The sequence below is a fragment of the Paralichthys olivaceus genome, chromosome 4, assembly GCF_024713975.1.
Source record: "Paralichthys olivaceus isolate ysfri-2021 chromosome 4, ASM2471397v2, whole genome shotgun sequence".
NCBI classification, from domain to species: domain Eukaryota; kingdom Metazoa; phylum Chordata; class Actinopteri; order Pleuronectiformes; family Paralichthyidae; genus Paralichthys; species Paralichthys olivaceus.
In genome coordinates this window covers 2181317-2198003 of record NC_091096.1, presented here as the reverse complement: position 1 = coordinate 2198003, position 16687 = coordinate 2181317, and the positions used below count along the sequence as shown (strand labels likewise).

Below are 16687 nucleotides of genomic sequence, written 5' to 3'. Positions count from 1 at the left end.
GCAGAACAAAGAGCGCGACCCCTTATAGAGGTTTCAGGCAACAAGTGGGAGATCTGCTCAAAATCACAGGACGGTGCATAAATAGAACGCCACTGAGAGCTGCTTGTTCAAAGACAAGATGCTTTGGTCGACTTGTTGTTGACCTGTAATTCATTTACTGGAGTTAAATCTATTGTTGCCTCAGTGAATCAGAGCGAGAGAGAAACTGTCACAGTCAGAGAACAGACAAACTTTTCCCATCGCAATCAGGAAAGAATTGGGAAATCTAAAAGTAAATCACTTCAGTGTCTCGTTGCATCAATCTGTCTAAAAGAAGAAAGAAAAAATATCAGTGATAATTTGAAAGCAACAGGATCTAATTGGGAATCATTCAACTCTGCAGTATCTCTAGGCCACAATACTACTCAGATGAATAATAACTGTCAAGTCTGACATTATTATTGGTTTCAAAATACAATAGATTTCTGATTAAAAAATGTAAGTTGACGAACATTCAACAAAGGCTTCATATTTATATTTAACCAGCAGAGAATGGGATTTCAAGCATTTCAGGTATTCTCCGGCGCTAATGTCACAAAGTCAAATTCCAGCAGAACCACACAAACACAGTGTGAGGACGAGCTCTGACCTCATTCCCGTCTGCTGGCTCTGCTCCAGGTCGAGGATCGCCATCAGCTGCTCTCAGCTGTTTTCACCGGGAGCTGAAGACCAATCAAGACTCCGCAGGAGACATTTCAACGCCTGAAATCCTACAAGCGCACATCTCCACCACAGCCTCAGGAGCTCAGGACCTGCAGGAACCAGCCATACACCTGAAGTCTTTCCTCTGTGACTGCATCTGTTCTTGATCTGCAGCCACGTCCAACGGCTGGTTTCAATAAGAATGACTAATTCTCTCTTAGATCCATCACATGGAGCTCAGATTGGAGCTCTGGTTCACAAAGCTCATGTTACACAGGGCTGATTTACTCTGGTGATTTAAGACAAACTGATAAAGAAAAGAACATCGGCAGATCCAGCTACAGCACCAAGCTCGTCTGGGCTTCATTTGTTGAGGCTAAAATTGAAGCATCAGTGTGTGTGAACGACCGAACAGGGTCTGAAACCGATTCTGTCTTTTTCTTTTTCCTGGCAAAACTGAAAATGTAGAAAAACATCCCGTCCTGGATCCGCCCCCTCATCCGGATCTGCACCAAAGTGTAACAGGTTCTTTCCGGACCCACATTTGTTCGCTGAGTTTTGTGGAAAAACAGTTAAGTTGATTTTTCATAGTCTTGCAAATGGGTGAAAACATAAACTCCTCGTTGAAGGTAAACTCATGGCGGCAAAAGAAACAATTATGATTTTAACGCTTTTCTCTCAGGGTCCCTTTTACACAGTGATGCTTATTAAAACACACACACACACACACACACACAGACACACACTTCCTCTTCAGGTGGTGTCAGTTACATGTGAACAGGTGTTGGTTTGTAGCTCCGCCAAGAGACAGTGAGCAGAAAAACAACAACAACAAAAAGCAGCAGCGTCTCTCTCCTGCTAGTTTCTGCCCCAGCTCTTTGTTTATCATCTCACTCTGAAGTTTAGTTTCAATGCTCGGCTTCAGAAACAATTTAATTAATTCCTCTCTCTCCTCCTGTGACTTTTCCTCCTCCCGGCACAGGTTCCGTCTTGTCCTTTCACAGAGCCGTCATTGGACCTTGAGCTTAGAAAGAAGGAGAGCTCGAGAGGTGGGGGGGTGTCTGTTGTGTCTCAGTGTCCATCAGTGGAGTGCGAACAACATGGTCGACAGCATGTTGGACGGTGAAGACGACATGTTGGAGAGGCTGCGATGGCGGGAAGCTCTGATAGTGATGACCCACGATGACACTTTTGACATGACGCTCCGCAAAGTCCATCCAGTCAGCTGGCAGTCGTGTGTTTGTGTGTGTGGATGAACATGGCATCTTCACACTAAAGGTCTGGTCCTCGTTCCTGAACAAAGCATGAATATAAACACTGTAAATCACACACAAACAGGCCTGATGGATATGAAGGGAACTTGGCTGACGTCTTCAGTCCAAACAGAAGCCCGGGACAAGTCTCCGCAGAAAAGCCTCTTAAAATATTAAGTGGTTTGAGAAAACATACACAGTCTCTGAGCAAGCTCGAGTTGTTCGACTCCCACGAACATTGATAAACAACAATCTGAGACACAGCTCATTAATTCTGACTCACAAATACAGAACAAGCAAACGCAGATGCTAATTCATTTATCTACATCAGTGCAGGTATGAAACTGAGGAACCTGCACAGTGTCAGCGATGAGACTGAAGATGCAGCCAGTGAATAATATTTCAACTCAGTTATTTCCAACAGAATTCTGCAGTTGTTCCAGGATCATAACTTCTAAAATGTTTCATTAGAAGTTGGTTATTCATGGTTATTTTGCAGCGATATCTTGATTCGCTCCGTCTGGAAAACCTTTGTTTTTAGGGGGGTCGTGAATATACCACGGTTGAAGGGCTAGAGGAATACAACCAGTGTAGGGCTGAGGGGTGAATTGGGACAAGCAGAAAAACATATATTCGTTTAATTTGCTGAACAGCTTCACTTCAGCTTTTTAGAGGTTCATATCTTTTGCTCATCCTCACCTGCAGCGCTGACACATATTTACCTGAAGAGTCCACAAACACTACTTTCACACATGTTTGAATCCCTCGAGCTTTAAGTGACGATGATCCGGGACAATGTACAACAGACTCTCATGAGACTTCTTGATCCTGATCTCCTGCTCCATGCAATGACATTAATTCCTTTCACGTCACGGTGGCGAGAAGTCTTGAGAAAACTTACTGAGTGCAAGTTTGTGTTCAAACTTTGAGTATGTGTTGTTGTACAAGTGTAAACAGGCAAGATTTGAACCTGAAACTTCCCACTTGTTATTGAGAAACGAAGAACCTTCTTTGATTAGAGGTGAAACTTCAGGAAAACTTGCAATTACATTTCACTTCAGATTTGACCTCTGTGCTTTTATTTTAAGTTTCCTCTTATTAAACACACAGTGCAATGATAACAATGCAGACTATTTGAGCCCCACTGGACACCAGAGCAGTGTTGTCATCGTGCTGATGATTGAGACCTTGGCCGGTCAGATGCTCCCTCAAAGTGCCCTCGACCCTCAGATTGATCACCGTCTCTGGGCTCAGACATTTCAGGGCCGTGGCAGAACCTGCTGTCTGCCGTTTGTCTGCCGTTTGCTTAGACTAAAAAGCTGCTAAAAGCTGGGATCAATGGGGCGGGAGAATCAATCAGGATCATCCGTGTTTATACGACTGCGGAGGATTACCTCACTGTTACTGGAATGGACTCACAGGAATGACTGGCCATTAGAACAGTGGGACTAAACACTGGCCCGCTGTTTACATAGAAGGTAATGTGGGCTCGGCCCCTGCTCTGTGTGCCAGAGACAATTAGGCCCCTATTCTGGCCGTAATCCACTGCCGGGCACAAACTAATCAAATTCAAACATAGCAGGGCCCCTGAAAACAATGAGGGCTGGGATTACAATGAATACATGTGAAGATAGAAAATTAATTAACTTAATGCTAAACATGTGCCGCAGTTAGCACAGTCAAAGAAAACAGCATCACATGGGTGTTTATCAAATATACAACATGATATAAGAAATAAGATTAGAACTGTTGCAGGCTTTTTGGTTTTACTTTGTTATTAGACTCTATAACACCTCGGGTGAAACCTCATGATTGACAGCTGAGACTGGCTGAGAGTGTATTGTTGATAATGAAGCTCCACATCATGATCATTAATGTGCAGACTCTAAATAAAATCACCAAAACAAGATGGCGTCCCCCCAAGATATTTTGGCTTCATTTTTGTATAATAGCAGGAAGTGAGTCATTAGTGTTCACAGGAAAACTCATTCATTTAAACTATAGAGAAGAAGAAATCTAGAAAGAACTCTATCATCAATACATCAAGAACTGTGGCCATTACATTTATAGATTTTAAGATGGGCTCTGCTCCATTCAGGTGTGACAGTGAACCACATGCACAACCCCAGGGAGTGACACTGACACAAATGAAATTTAGCTATTTTCAATTTAATATTTGATATTTACACCTGTAACATCTCAAAATACCTTTGCTGTAAATAAAATGGGGCACAAACAACAGGTTCTGACTGGATAAGATTTGTGGGTTTTCTGGGTGCGTCGTTCTCAAAGGCTCACAGGAGGGAATCAAACCTGTGACCTCAACTACTAAAAAGAGTCAGATGGGTTCTTAACATTTTTCACTTTTAATAGAATGAAATGTAGTCTCTGATTGACTCTGAATGGAGCATCTGAACACACGAAGTGTTGCAGGTTGTTTTTGATGAATGATGACACTTTCACAACTGTTGCTGGAACAGTCACTGTAATAATGAAAATTCAAATGTTCATGAGAGGAAATAATAAAATCAAAGTAGCTAAAACACACAATTGGTTTTTTTAATTTCTGATAATAAAAAAAAAAGAATACACAATTTGATCAATTGTCTCCATGGCCACTATATGTCCACATGCACGAGCTTGGCAGACGCTTGTGTTTTAAGCATGTGCACGTATCAGATGATAAAGTGGACTAAAGCCTATAAATACAGCTGAGTCTGAGCCACAGTTTAAACTCTGCTGCTGCAACACCTGAGGATCTGTGCTCCCTGAGCTGCTCCTGCGTTTAACGATTCGTTATTCAGCTTCAACTCTCCCCGTGAGCACAGAGGCAACGTTTTAAGTCGTTCCTTCAATGTGCGTTATTGAATCGAGCCCTCTATCTGTGACAACGATGTCTCCTCGTGCGTAAAATGCCGCGCTTAGTGCGTCCTGGCGCGGACGAGTCCTCGGAAAGTGTGCGGTGTCAGTCGCGCTTCCTTCACGCCCCGCTGTCGTGGCTCGGTGATGTGCAGGAGTGGCATCTCGGCGACAGAATCTGGATGAAAGAGCGTCCTTTAGAGCTCAGGCATGCATCGAGTAATGAGATCATTGGCGTTATAAATATCCCCGTGCCAGCAGAACAACTCCAGCTACTGCAGCCCGGGTAATGCCCACACACAAGCGCTGCATGCGTGAGTGTGTGCGTGTGTGCGCACGGTTTCTGGAGCCCGGACCTCGGGACGAGCGACGCCAAAATGCGCGAAGTGTCCTAGCGAGTGTCTCCTCTGTGGAAGAATGAATGTTCCTCTTTACCTTTTGACCTTCGCTCACTTGGTTTGCGCCGCCGCCGGAGAGGAGCACGTCTCTTTGGAGAGCCAACTTCTGGAGGAAGGGATCCGCTCGGGACGCAGGACTTGCAGGCTCTACTGTAGGGTTGGCATCGGCTTCCATCTGCAGATTCATCCCGACGGCAGAGTCAACGGCAGCCATGCGCCCAACCAACTGAGTAAGTGGTTCCCTCCGGTCTCACGGTGCACTCACTGCGCGCTCTGCATGGCTGCTAAATTACACGCATGGATCCAAGTGCGTCCTCTCCTCGGGACGCACTTGGATCCATCAGTCCCGCATTGTCTCTCATTGATTCCCTCCTGCAGCCCTGTCTGTTTTTAAATGTGATCCACTGGAAGTTTAAACAATGATGATTTACGCACGAGGAGTGTGAGGAGCGCGCAGCCAAACTTAGGCTGCCGGACCCAGTGAGGTATTTGCGCAGCGTCATGTGGGTGAAGAGCTTTGTCTGAGTCTCTGGATGTTGGCAGGTATTTGTGGAAGTAACAGGTGCAGCAGGGACACTGGGACCAGGATGTGTTGGATTTCCAATCAGACCGATTGTCATCACAACCACGCTGCTCCGCACACTGCAAAAAATATCCAGCTCAAAACTTAACCCCTATCATCCTAAAAACAGAATATGTTGAAACTAGTGAAAGCGTTATTTCATTTCTGCGCAAATTCAATTACTTTTAGCTTCTTTTTAATTAAAAAAACCGAAACAGTTGAAGAAGAATAATCGGTGGAAATAACTTTTCCCTTGAAGCAGCACAAATGTGATTTTTGAGTTATTTTGCAGTGTGAATATTGCCCATGATTCCTCTGATGCATTTCTCCTGGGTCCAGTCCTTTTATAGGAATGAATGTGTTATATGATTGATCAGCTTGTGCCCTGTAGTCAAATTTATGAAACGCAAACATAAATTGTGAATAAGAATGAGATATTTGAATTTAAATGTTTTAAAAAGGAGGTAGATGACTAACAAAGACTCTACAGGACATTTAAGTGTAATTATTTATCTGCATTTCCAAGTAAAGAAATAAGATACCATCACTAAAAACTTGACGATTAGATTACAGACTCACACAAAACTATTATCTAACTAACTATTTATGTATAATTTCAAATACAAAATAGTTAAATACAAGTTACGACTCGAGGCCTAGACGTGAATCTCGTCCTATGTTGTTAGGGACAAGACACTGAAGCCACAAATCAAAATTCTGTTTCTACTGCACCATCAGATCCCTCATCGCTCCGTAAAAGTGCACTTGTGCGTCCATTTCATGGTCCCCCTCAGAAGAGTTGTCAGGTTACACAGATTTCATCGCAACAGCCATGTGGGCTTTAGAGTCCTGCATGACAGCACCGGAGACGAGCAGGCGTCTTAGATTTGTAACATGAAGATTGTTTTACCGTCGCCCTGCATCAGATCGTCTCAGATAGTCTCGTACACACAGTTCACTATAACAGTTATCTAGGAAAACGATTCTATTTCAGGTTTGTCACAGCACTTCCCTCCTGTTTGCAATTATATAAATATTCAACCTGTTGAATTTCAAGTGTTTTCATGACGTATTTTGGTTTGTTGTGACAGATGAAGGTGGAGCGACCATGACACATGGTTCAACACTCTTTCTTTCTTTCTGTTTGATTGTTACACCTCCACAAAGGAGGTCACGTCTTCATTGGTTTGTCTGTCTGTCAGCAGGATAACAAAAACTACAGAACCAAACATGGAAGCAAAGGACATGAGCCAAGGAATGAGTCGTTAACTTTTGTTAAAAGTAGGAGTGAGTTTAATAAGGACGGTGGATCAAAGAATGATCTCTTTAATATTTTGAGATTCTTATTTTTATTTAGGGGATTGATATCTAAGACTGTGTGTAATTTGGTGGAGCTTGATTGAATTTAAGGAACCTGTGGGGCCTTGGCGGACATATGTACTCAACTGAGTGACATTCAAGTTATTTTGTTATATTTAATTGTGTTCAATAACCCAAAGTATAGGAAGGAACAAGCCGTTCATCAGTTTGGATTTAGTAGACAGCTTTAGTGTTAACCTACGAGAAGGAGGTTAAAGGATTTTGGGTGTATTGTCTATCTGTCAACAGGATTAGGAACCAATATCCATGACATTTTGTTGAGGGATGACTCGGGAGTTTGGAGCAGATCTGTATGTAAATGCATGAATTCAGGAATACTTTTCACTTTTCTTCACCCAGAACCTTTTTTAGTAGTTTTTCCTCCCTCAAGAGTCGAGAATGTTGCACCTTGTTATATGTGAATATAAGATCTACAAATATCCTCATCAAATCCTCATGAACATGTTGTGAGATTAAGATAATTGAACTGTTCCGGCCTCAGATCAGGTCACGTCCACTCTGGCGGCTTCGAGAAGAGACGAGAAACAGAAAATGACGAGTGCAGTAAAAATACACTGTGAACCCCCCCGGTCATCAGAGCGTGTTGTTTGTCCTCACAGGTGTTCTGGAGCTCTTTGCGGTTTCTCAGGGGGTCATTGGCATCAAAGGGGTCTACAGTAACAGATTCCTGGCCATGAATAAAAGAGGACGGCTCCACGCCACCGTAAGTATCTCGCTCACTTCACTTACTCCTTCTGTTTGTCACCTCGTGCTCTCTAATTCCCTCTCAGCACATACTGCTCATTCCGCTGACAGTGCAGGACGACTGGATGTTATTTTGAAGTGACATTTATTTGTAGATAACAAGCGTTAATTGAGATGTTGTCGTCCAATCATGCAGCTGCGACGGCTCCTGTGCTGTTATTCTCCGATGTTAACAAATAACTAAAAACAACTTTTTACCTTAAAATAGCAACCTCATTAAAATTAGTGTGAATGTTTCCTCTTTGATTCCCACTCCTCACCCTGAACATCTGTTCCTGCTCTATGCAACTTTGGTGAATGGGTACGATCTCCTGTGAGAAGTGTGGAACAGAGGTTGACTTTCACGTATAAAGAATGTAGCAAGGGGATTTTCCGGGTCAGACAAGTTCAACAGGAAAATGTCTGGAACACTCAGGTGTGGGGTGGGTGGAGCAGCAGGAGGCAGGACATCACAGATAGAAGTATCATTAACACGTCCACTCACTCGCTGTGAACTTTCCAGACATTTTCTTGCTGTATCCTCACTTGGGCCAACTCTAACATTTTCTGGATATTTTACTAGAGGAACAACTCACTTGAACAAATGCATTCTCACATACAGCCCCTCCAGAAAATGTCCTGACTTGAGCGCAGATCTGAAAAGCAGCTTTGGGGATCAATTATTACCGTTTATTATCTACTCTCAAAGTTTCATATTGTTCACTGATGACAGCAACTCTCCACTGCAGTTCACCTTCATTTGGACCCATGAAACTGGTGTGTTCCTCCATCAAAACTATGCCTAGCGTAGCTATATTTGTTTTATTTATTAATTTCTGCAGCTCTGCATCTGTCCAGACTCCTCACATCTGACATCAGCATGTCATGGGACATACTGCTGTAATCTTTAGCCGCAGTTTTGAAGATTTTTAAATCCCCCCAAACACACAGTAAACTCAAATCTCCCTACAGCAGCTTGGTCTTGCTGCTGTAAGCAGTCTGGCCACTGTCGAGTCATCTTTGGGAGCCTTGGCAGGCAAGCCGATAGAAGTGGCTTCCTATTAGCATGTGCTAATGGGGAAAGCAGATTAAGTCCTATCTGGGAGTGCTGATAATACAGTGGCATAGAAGAGTGAGCCCCAAAGTGAAAATCAATATGTTGAGTAAACAATCACAGAGAGTCAGTGAGCTGCTGTGGCTCTTAACGCTCCGACACAGTGATTTATTCCCCCTCAGCTCCTCGTATTGTTTCATGAAACCATGTCAGCAGGGAACGATGTGGCAACTTTCATCAAAGCTAATTCTCAGGCCTTGCGTGTTAGAAATGACTCCACTGTGACCGGTCGTTGTCCGCCAGCAGAAACATATTCAGTCATCACTACAGCTTCAGAGCACATCATGAACTGGATTTACACATGAACTGAGACAACGTGGGCCCGGATAATAAAAAAACTGAGGGACATAACCTCGATGCTAAAACCTCAATCATCGTTTTCGTTCTGCTGGAAGTCTGTTGTCTGTAAGTCGTGTCTCATCTGCCCCAGTTTCCTGTTCTACATTGTCAAAAAGTCAAAAATCAAAAGTCTCCAGCTCTCCATGTCCGGTCCTTATGCTCCACATGTTGTATCTGCGTCAATCTACAAAATCAAAAGTCAGGTTGATGCCGTTATTGCTTTCACCAAGGAGGTTATGTTTCTGTCTGTGTTTGTTTCTCTGCTGTATCAATCAGGGAAGGACCCATTAAATGTTGCTGCCGGTCTGTTATGTGTAAAACTTGGTACAGATCCAAATAAAAATCTGGATCTAATGAATTAAGGTGGCTGCGGGGCCTTGGTGGGTATGAACTCTACTGAGTGACATTCTAGTTCTTGAACTGAAATCAAACAAATCCTCATTGAAGGCTCTACAAAAACCTCATGTCGTCCTTGAGCTGAGATTTCTGGACAAACAAATTGTGCAATTCAATATTGTACAAGCTGATACTAGATTACTGCTAATGTTCCTTTGGAGAGATATTGTCATTTGTCTAACATAAACTCCAGTGTGTGGCTCCTGCTGATTTGGGGTGGATGTAAAACCTGCAGGCCACAGAGAGGCCTGAGCGTACGCCGGGTGTCAGGTGACATCCTGAACCTTATCTTGTTGCATCGTCCGTCATATTTAGATGTTTCCTCAGTGGCAGTTTATTGGCTGAACGATGGCGGAAGAGTCTGATCCTCTTTGCTCTCCGTGACCTTCTCAGCAAGACATCCCAAACATAATGTTTGAGGGGTCACAGGGTCACATGCACTGAGTGACAGGTGGTTAGGAGAGAGACAGAAATACGTGACGGAAAAAGCTACAGAGGATATTGTAAAGGATTTGATGTGTAAAAAGTGAGAGGTTTTCTCAGCGGTGATCAGATCACACAACATCACTTGAGGAATTCCTTCAAATTTGGTACAAACATTGACTTGGACTCAAAGATCACTTGATTAGAATGTGAAGGTCACTGTGACTTGTGAACACTTTATCTTAAGAACGTCTACAGAGAATCATTTCAAATTTGAGACCAATGTTCACTCAGACTCACAGACGAACGTATTAGTCTTCCTTTTGGAAATTTCTTTAAGGAGAGCAGGTTATATTTTCTGACATCTCTCAACAAGCATCAATTTGCCTTCACAGAATGCTTCCTGGGCATTTATAGGAAAGGTTTTATATAGACTGTTAAGTGTTACTACTATGAAACTAGTCCCTAAAGTTAATCTGCATAAGATTAGAGTCACAAGTTTAGTTATACCTTAGTGTATAGTCTCATATTTTTGTGTAATTTCAATCTGTTCATCTTGGTTGTACGAATAAAGAAGGACACAGTGATGGAGAAAAAAAAAAATAGCCATCAGAAACTTTCCACCTCTGCCCCTCCATACAGCAGCTTACCCCGGGGATCATGGGAAAGGTCCCTTTAAAAGAGTGTGACCAATCAAGCAGGGCAAGAGCCAGGTTAAACAGCTGTACAAGCATTATGATTTTAACAATAAGATCTCTGGAATCTGGCGATGAAACAAAGCAGGGCCCAAATCTTCTTCCTGGTATGCATGTTTGTGTGTGCGTGAGTACTATGGTTGTTTAGAAATGTGTAATTCTCTGACTGGTACCAGAGCTGGTATGTTGCTCAAATGCAGCGTTCTGTTAAATCACGTCAATCCACCCGTAGCAGTGACTCCGGAGTTCTAATCATCTTTAAAGACAACAGCCCAAAGGAACAGTTGGTCACTTTGGATAACTTAGACGTTGGTACTTTCCTGCGGCGGCTGCGGACATGCTCTCCTGTGACTGGCATGTTTACCAAACGCTGTAATGGCATCATTTTCTGCTATGCTGCACTCTTTAGCAAAGCAGAACAGTTTGTTTTGTTTCAGAATGGCAGGAGGTTACACAAGGAAGTTGTACTGCAGCAAGGAACCAGCCATCCCTGGGTACATGTCAGTTTCCCACTGCAGATATTTTTAGGTAGCAAACAGGGACATTCTGTGGAATATCTGCATATCTCAGATTGTGGCGTTGAAATATACTAAATAATCAGACGCCTCTCACATGTTGGATCAGAACTTTCTGGTAATGGCAGAAAGGTTAAAGGATCATAAGAAAAAAAACATTTGAAACTTCATCTCCCACCACATTTCTGGTGGATGACAAATTTTCTTACTTTCCAAAATGGACAGTTCATACAAGGACGCAAGAATAATTCAGGGTTTGAACCTCATTTATCACTTATTCCACAACTGTCATCACAGCAGCATCACAACATTCCTCTGAGGAGAGACTGTCTGAAAGCATGTGCTGTTATCCCCATTAGTATAATTCATCACAGTTTGCCCGTTCGTGTGACAGCAGCCTCTGCTCATATTTATTTTTTACAAACCCTAATAATATACGATATTAGAATATTTTCCAAGATGCTACAATCGTGTAAAAATCATCCTAAGTATAATACAGGCTAGTTTAAGTTGCAATTTACTGCAAACAGCAACATGGGGACAAACTGCACGAATTTTTATTTTTTATCCTTCCCTTGTGATTTTGATCTTGTACTTTAAAACAACACTATGTAACTGTTACCAAGCAACAGCGCCCCCTGCAGCCACACAAGGTGATTACTTCTGTTGGGCTCCAGGTCAGAGCGATGACGAGGTTTTCATGTAGAGAAAAAACAAAGTCTATCAATGTGTTGGGCTCTGACTGTGTCGTCCCACTGAACTGAAACACAACTGAACACTGGATATTACCCATGATCCTCTGGTTCCTGAACCAGAGGAGCTGCGGCTGTAACAAAGTCTTACTTCTGTTTAGAATTCTTCATATTTTACAAGTTTCCTGCTTAATATTGGAGATAAACTCTGGTTTTTAATAACTTCTAAGTCTTTTTAACTGATCTACAGTTAGCTTAACAAGCAAAGCGATCAACAGCCTATGTGTGTGTGTGTCCTTCCTTGTATATGAAGTTAATACAGCACTGTAATGAGTTTTGACGAGTACAGAGGAGACTCTGCTGCTGTCAGTCAGAGCATCTCTGTGATAAGGAAAGTTATTTAGACCACCCGCCCCCCCGGGCTCGCCTCAGTTATTCTGGAGCAGATCACAATCAGAGGGTGTTATGTTGCCTCGTTGTTGGGGCTGGTAAGGAAGCAACTGCAGGCTGTTCAGCATGTTGCCATCATGAATGCAGTTTTACTTGACATATATGATGACATATATGACTAGCGACATGACTTGATGACATATATGTATTAGCTCTGTATCGTCAATATTTCCTTCAACTTTGGGCCTAACGTAAACCTTGTAAACTTATAGTCTATGACTATAATTTTCTGTATTTGTATCCCCATTAAATCAGAGACACACCTGTGATTTTTTTATATCCCCCCCTCTTTTGTAGGAATGGTTCACAGACGACTGTAAGTTCAGGGAACGTTTCCAGGAGAACAGCTACAACACGTACGCCTCAGTGATCCACAGGAACCACAGGACTGGTCGCGAGTGGTTTGTGGCCCTCAACAAGAGGGGTAAAGCTAAAATGGGCTCGAGTCCACGGGTCAAATCCCAGCATGTCTCCACCCACTTCTTACCAAGGGTCAGCCTGCAGGACAAGGCCGAGCGAGGGTTCACCATCACAGACAGGAGCAAAGAGAGGAGGAAATCTTCGCCTCCACCACCAGCTCCACCTAAACCTGCAGTGGTGAAGGCGAACGTCCACGCTGGAACAGCTCAGAGACGGACACAAGTCAAATACTGGCCCAAGTACCGGTTCGGATAGCCAGCACAAAGTTCTGCTCAGTTTGTGGGATATAAGGTTCATAGACATTGGATATAAAAGAATTGGACGTCACCCAATAAACTGACGAGGGTCATTTTTTCACATTCAAAACATTCCGGGTTAAAAAAAGGGCTGTCAGGTACAAGTACAGAGTTTATCTTTGATCAAGTTATGATCATAGTTGTGTTTTCGTTCCTCTTGGGTCAATGATGCTCTGTCCTGTTATTAGTTATGTACATGATGGACAATCCATGACTATCTGCATTTTCTTAGTGACACTTATTTGAAATGCTTCTGTGCTGTTCTGCTGTCTTGAATGGAAATGTCCAACAGAGGCACGGTTTTTTTTTTTTTTTGCTTAAAAGTGGGTCATGTGAACTTTATGTGAGAGCAGGGTAGAGTCACTCAGGCTTTTCAGAATCAGATTTATTTTCCTAAGTCCTTGTCAAAAATTGAAATAGGTAATGAATGAATGGTAATGTAGCAGAAGACATGTCTTTGTACCAGAGGGAGGCACAAAACATAACTGAACATTTCTATTTGAATTCTTATCACTGAAGAATAATATCGCGAGTATGTTCTCCCTGCTGGTTGAAAGATAAATTATGTGATGAATTTAACTCTGTCTGTCTCAAACCTGGCTAGAAAAGCTCTTCAAACATGTCTCACACCGACCAACTGTCCCTTCGCTAACACCAGATTTGTGACAATCCACATGAAAAGAAGACTGGTTCCCTAGAGACACCCCCCCTCCTCCTCTTCCTGGACAGCTGTGAGGGATCAAGGAGAAAACTGTCCGTCAAAACTATCATTTTAGAGACCGGCTGTCACTTGCAAAGATCTGGAGTGACGACCTTGTGGCATTCCACCCAGGAGGAGCTCACCACCGTCATCACGGGGATAAAGATGCAGAGAAAGAGTGGGGCTGTGTTTTCGGGAAGGTTCAAGCTGTAGGTGTATCGGATGGCAAACAGCCGGGGAATGACCAGGAACCCAATTTACGAGGGAAGACAGAATGCTGAAAGACCTACAGAGTCTAAACCATAAAACTCATGCTGTCTTTAAGTTCTTTGTTTGACGTACAGAAGCTTGCGGTACTGAGAAATTCAAATTAATCATCCACAGCACAACTTTACTGGTCACAACCTGTTTTCTAACCTTTGGATTTTGTGGATGGTAAAACAAATATACAAAAATACCATCTTTACAGCTTTTATTCTATGTTATGGAATTTGTCTGGTACGTTTTTAATATCAAGATCATTTCACGCAGCATCGTAACCCGAGTGATTTACAAATGCGGTTTAGATTAGTGCAAAGTCATGAAAGTATAAAACAGGCAATTTAAGAACATTTCCTATAATGTTATCAATCCCTTATATGAAAGTGATAACAAATGTATATGAGGCACCAAATACATAGAACTTAAACATAAACATATTTTTTTACGTAAACCGTAAATATAAATGCACATGTTTTCTGCATTGTTTATTCTGTAAAACAAAACTTTTAACTTCGACTAATTTACACACAAAATTGTTAATCTGCATTCGGAACCACATCTGTTTTATCTTAAGCCTACCACTTATCCTTCAACAGTTACCCTATATAAATATATACTATACACAGCAATAAATACAGGGGACACACAAAATAAGTTAAATGCCCCATTATACAAGGTTGAAATAAAGGATAATACAACAGTGTTCAACAGGAGCATGTAGCATATGAACAAAGCTAAATAATCACTATAATTATTGCAGGGTGACAGACATGTTGATGCCTTTATTTTTTAATGATCTGTGTTGTCATTACTTTGTGTCTTCATACTCATCCCAAAGTGTAAAAATATATTTTGTACAATCATTTTTACAAAAATAAAATCTTGTGTATGAATATATATAAGCGGTTTTACTGATGCAGATCTAAAATCTTTATATGGTTAATATGGATGACTTGATTAGTTATAAGACATGAAAAATGGGAGAAGTTTTTTCTCCTACTCTCTTTCCAGAACAATTTGAAATTTTACTTTTTTTTTTTTTTTTACTTTCTCAAGGATTGAGACAAAGACTGTAACTATGAAAGACAGAAGATGAAGAACTACAGTGTAGAAGAATCATTTAATCCAACTGACTACAGAAAGAACCGTTTTAGGACTTTGACAGTATGATTTTATTGTATAATTAAAATGAATCAGAGTAGAAAAGAGACAGAGATGTTTTGAGTTTATTATTCATATTGCTGATAAATAATAAAGTGAGTCTTTGTTTCTAGGTAAGAAAAAACAAATGCGTCTAAGCTTTGCGTGACTGTTTATTTAAACAGAGCAGAGTTCCCTCGCCAACCAACCTACATTACCCCTCCGATGTCTGCCTCCACTGTCTTTTATTCTCCCTCATGTTGGCTACATACGTTATGTGGCCGCCTCACAGGAGCCGAGCGCATGCACGACAATATCTTTATACTTCGTGACCTCACTTTCCGTGCACGTCACAGCAGAGCCATTAAACGTCACGCTGAATGAGAAAATTAAACAAAAAGATAATAAAAGATGGCGATGACAGCCAAGAGTAACAGTATTTCTGTAAATAGAGACGACAACGTTCCCCCTGAGCGTTTTATTTTGTATTTTACAGACAGTAAAGGTTCTAAATAAGGTTGGGTTTCCATGGGACAGGATTACCGTGTCGTCTCATAAATTATTCCACATGTAAGCCCAAAATAAATTGTTTATACATCCTCAATGTATAGCAGCCTGATACAGAGGACATGTAACACTTCGTCCATTCAGGGTATAGTTCCTGTTAATTCAAATGAGCTTAGTTCTATGATTCACCTTCCTACATAAATGTCTTAAAATGTCGCAGCACACACACACGCACACACATACAGATATATACACACATACATACATATATATATATATATGTATATATTACAGTGTGTTATAAACTTCTATTTCTTATAAATGTATATGTTATTATTTCCTTGAGCTTTTATTGCATGTTTACTTATTATAAGAGTTTATTGACTGTCCCCTTTACCTGCAGTGGGACAAATAAAGGATTATCTTATCTTAGTAAGTCAACTTAAGTTAAGTGAAACACCAAAGCCGGCAGTAGACCCATGTACAGGCCTGTAGCAGAGCGTTAGCATGTGTGGGTGAGAGGTACCTGAGAGCAGGACTGGTCTTCACTCAGGGAGCAGCAGTGGGTTACTCACCTGAGACACACAGTTCAATGACGGTCTCCTTACTTTGTCCAAACATGGTTGGAAGAAGAAAGTCCCCATTTCTAATATGTCCTCAGACGAAGAAGAATCCAAACAGACCTCCTCAGTCCTGATGAGTTGCTTTACAGGTCACATGGTTTTCGCTGAGTGGTGACACATACACAATTAGCACCAAACTAGCAGTGATGCTAACAAACCGCTCCTGTAAATAAGCTTTAACAAATCTACTGAAGAGACATTTTACAGGTGAGTCCTCCTACTTCACTCTTAAATCCGGTTTACTTCCGTAGCTGCTAGCT

The 16687-nt window shown here is 41.8% G+C and overlaps 1 protein-coding gene across 1 annotated transcript; it reads left to right on the top strand.

The window, feature by feature from the left end:
* The first annotated feature begins 2390 nt into the window (after positions 1–2390).
* fgf5 (fibroblast growth factor 5) lies at positions 2391–15100 on the top strand. Its single transcript, XM_020107902.2, has 3 exons — positions 2391–5421; positions 7733–7836; positions 12778–15100. The coding sequence occupies exons 1-3, from the start codon at positions 5211–5213 to the stop codon at positions 13153–13155; spliced, it is 693 nt and encodes a 230-aa protein (XP_019963461.1). The 5' UTR covers positions 2391–5210; the 3' UTR covers positions 13156–15100.
* The last annotated feature ends 1587 nt before the right edge of the window (positions 15101–16687 follow it).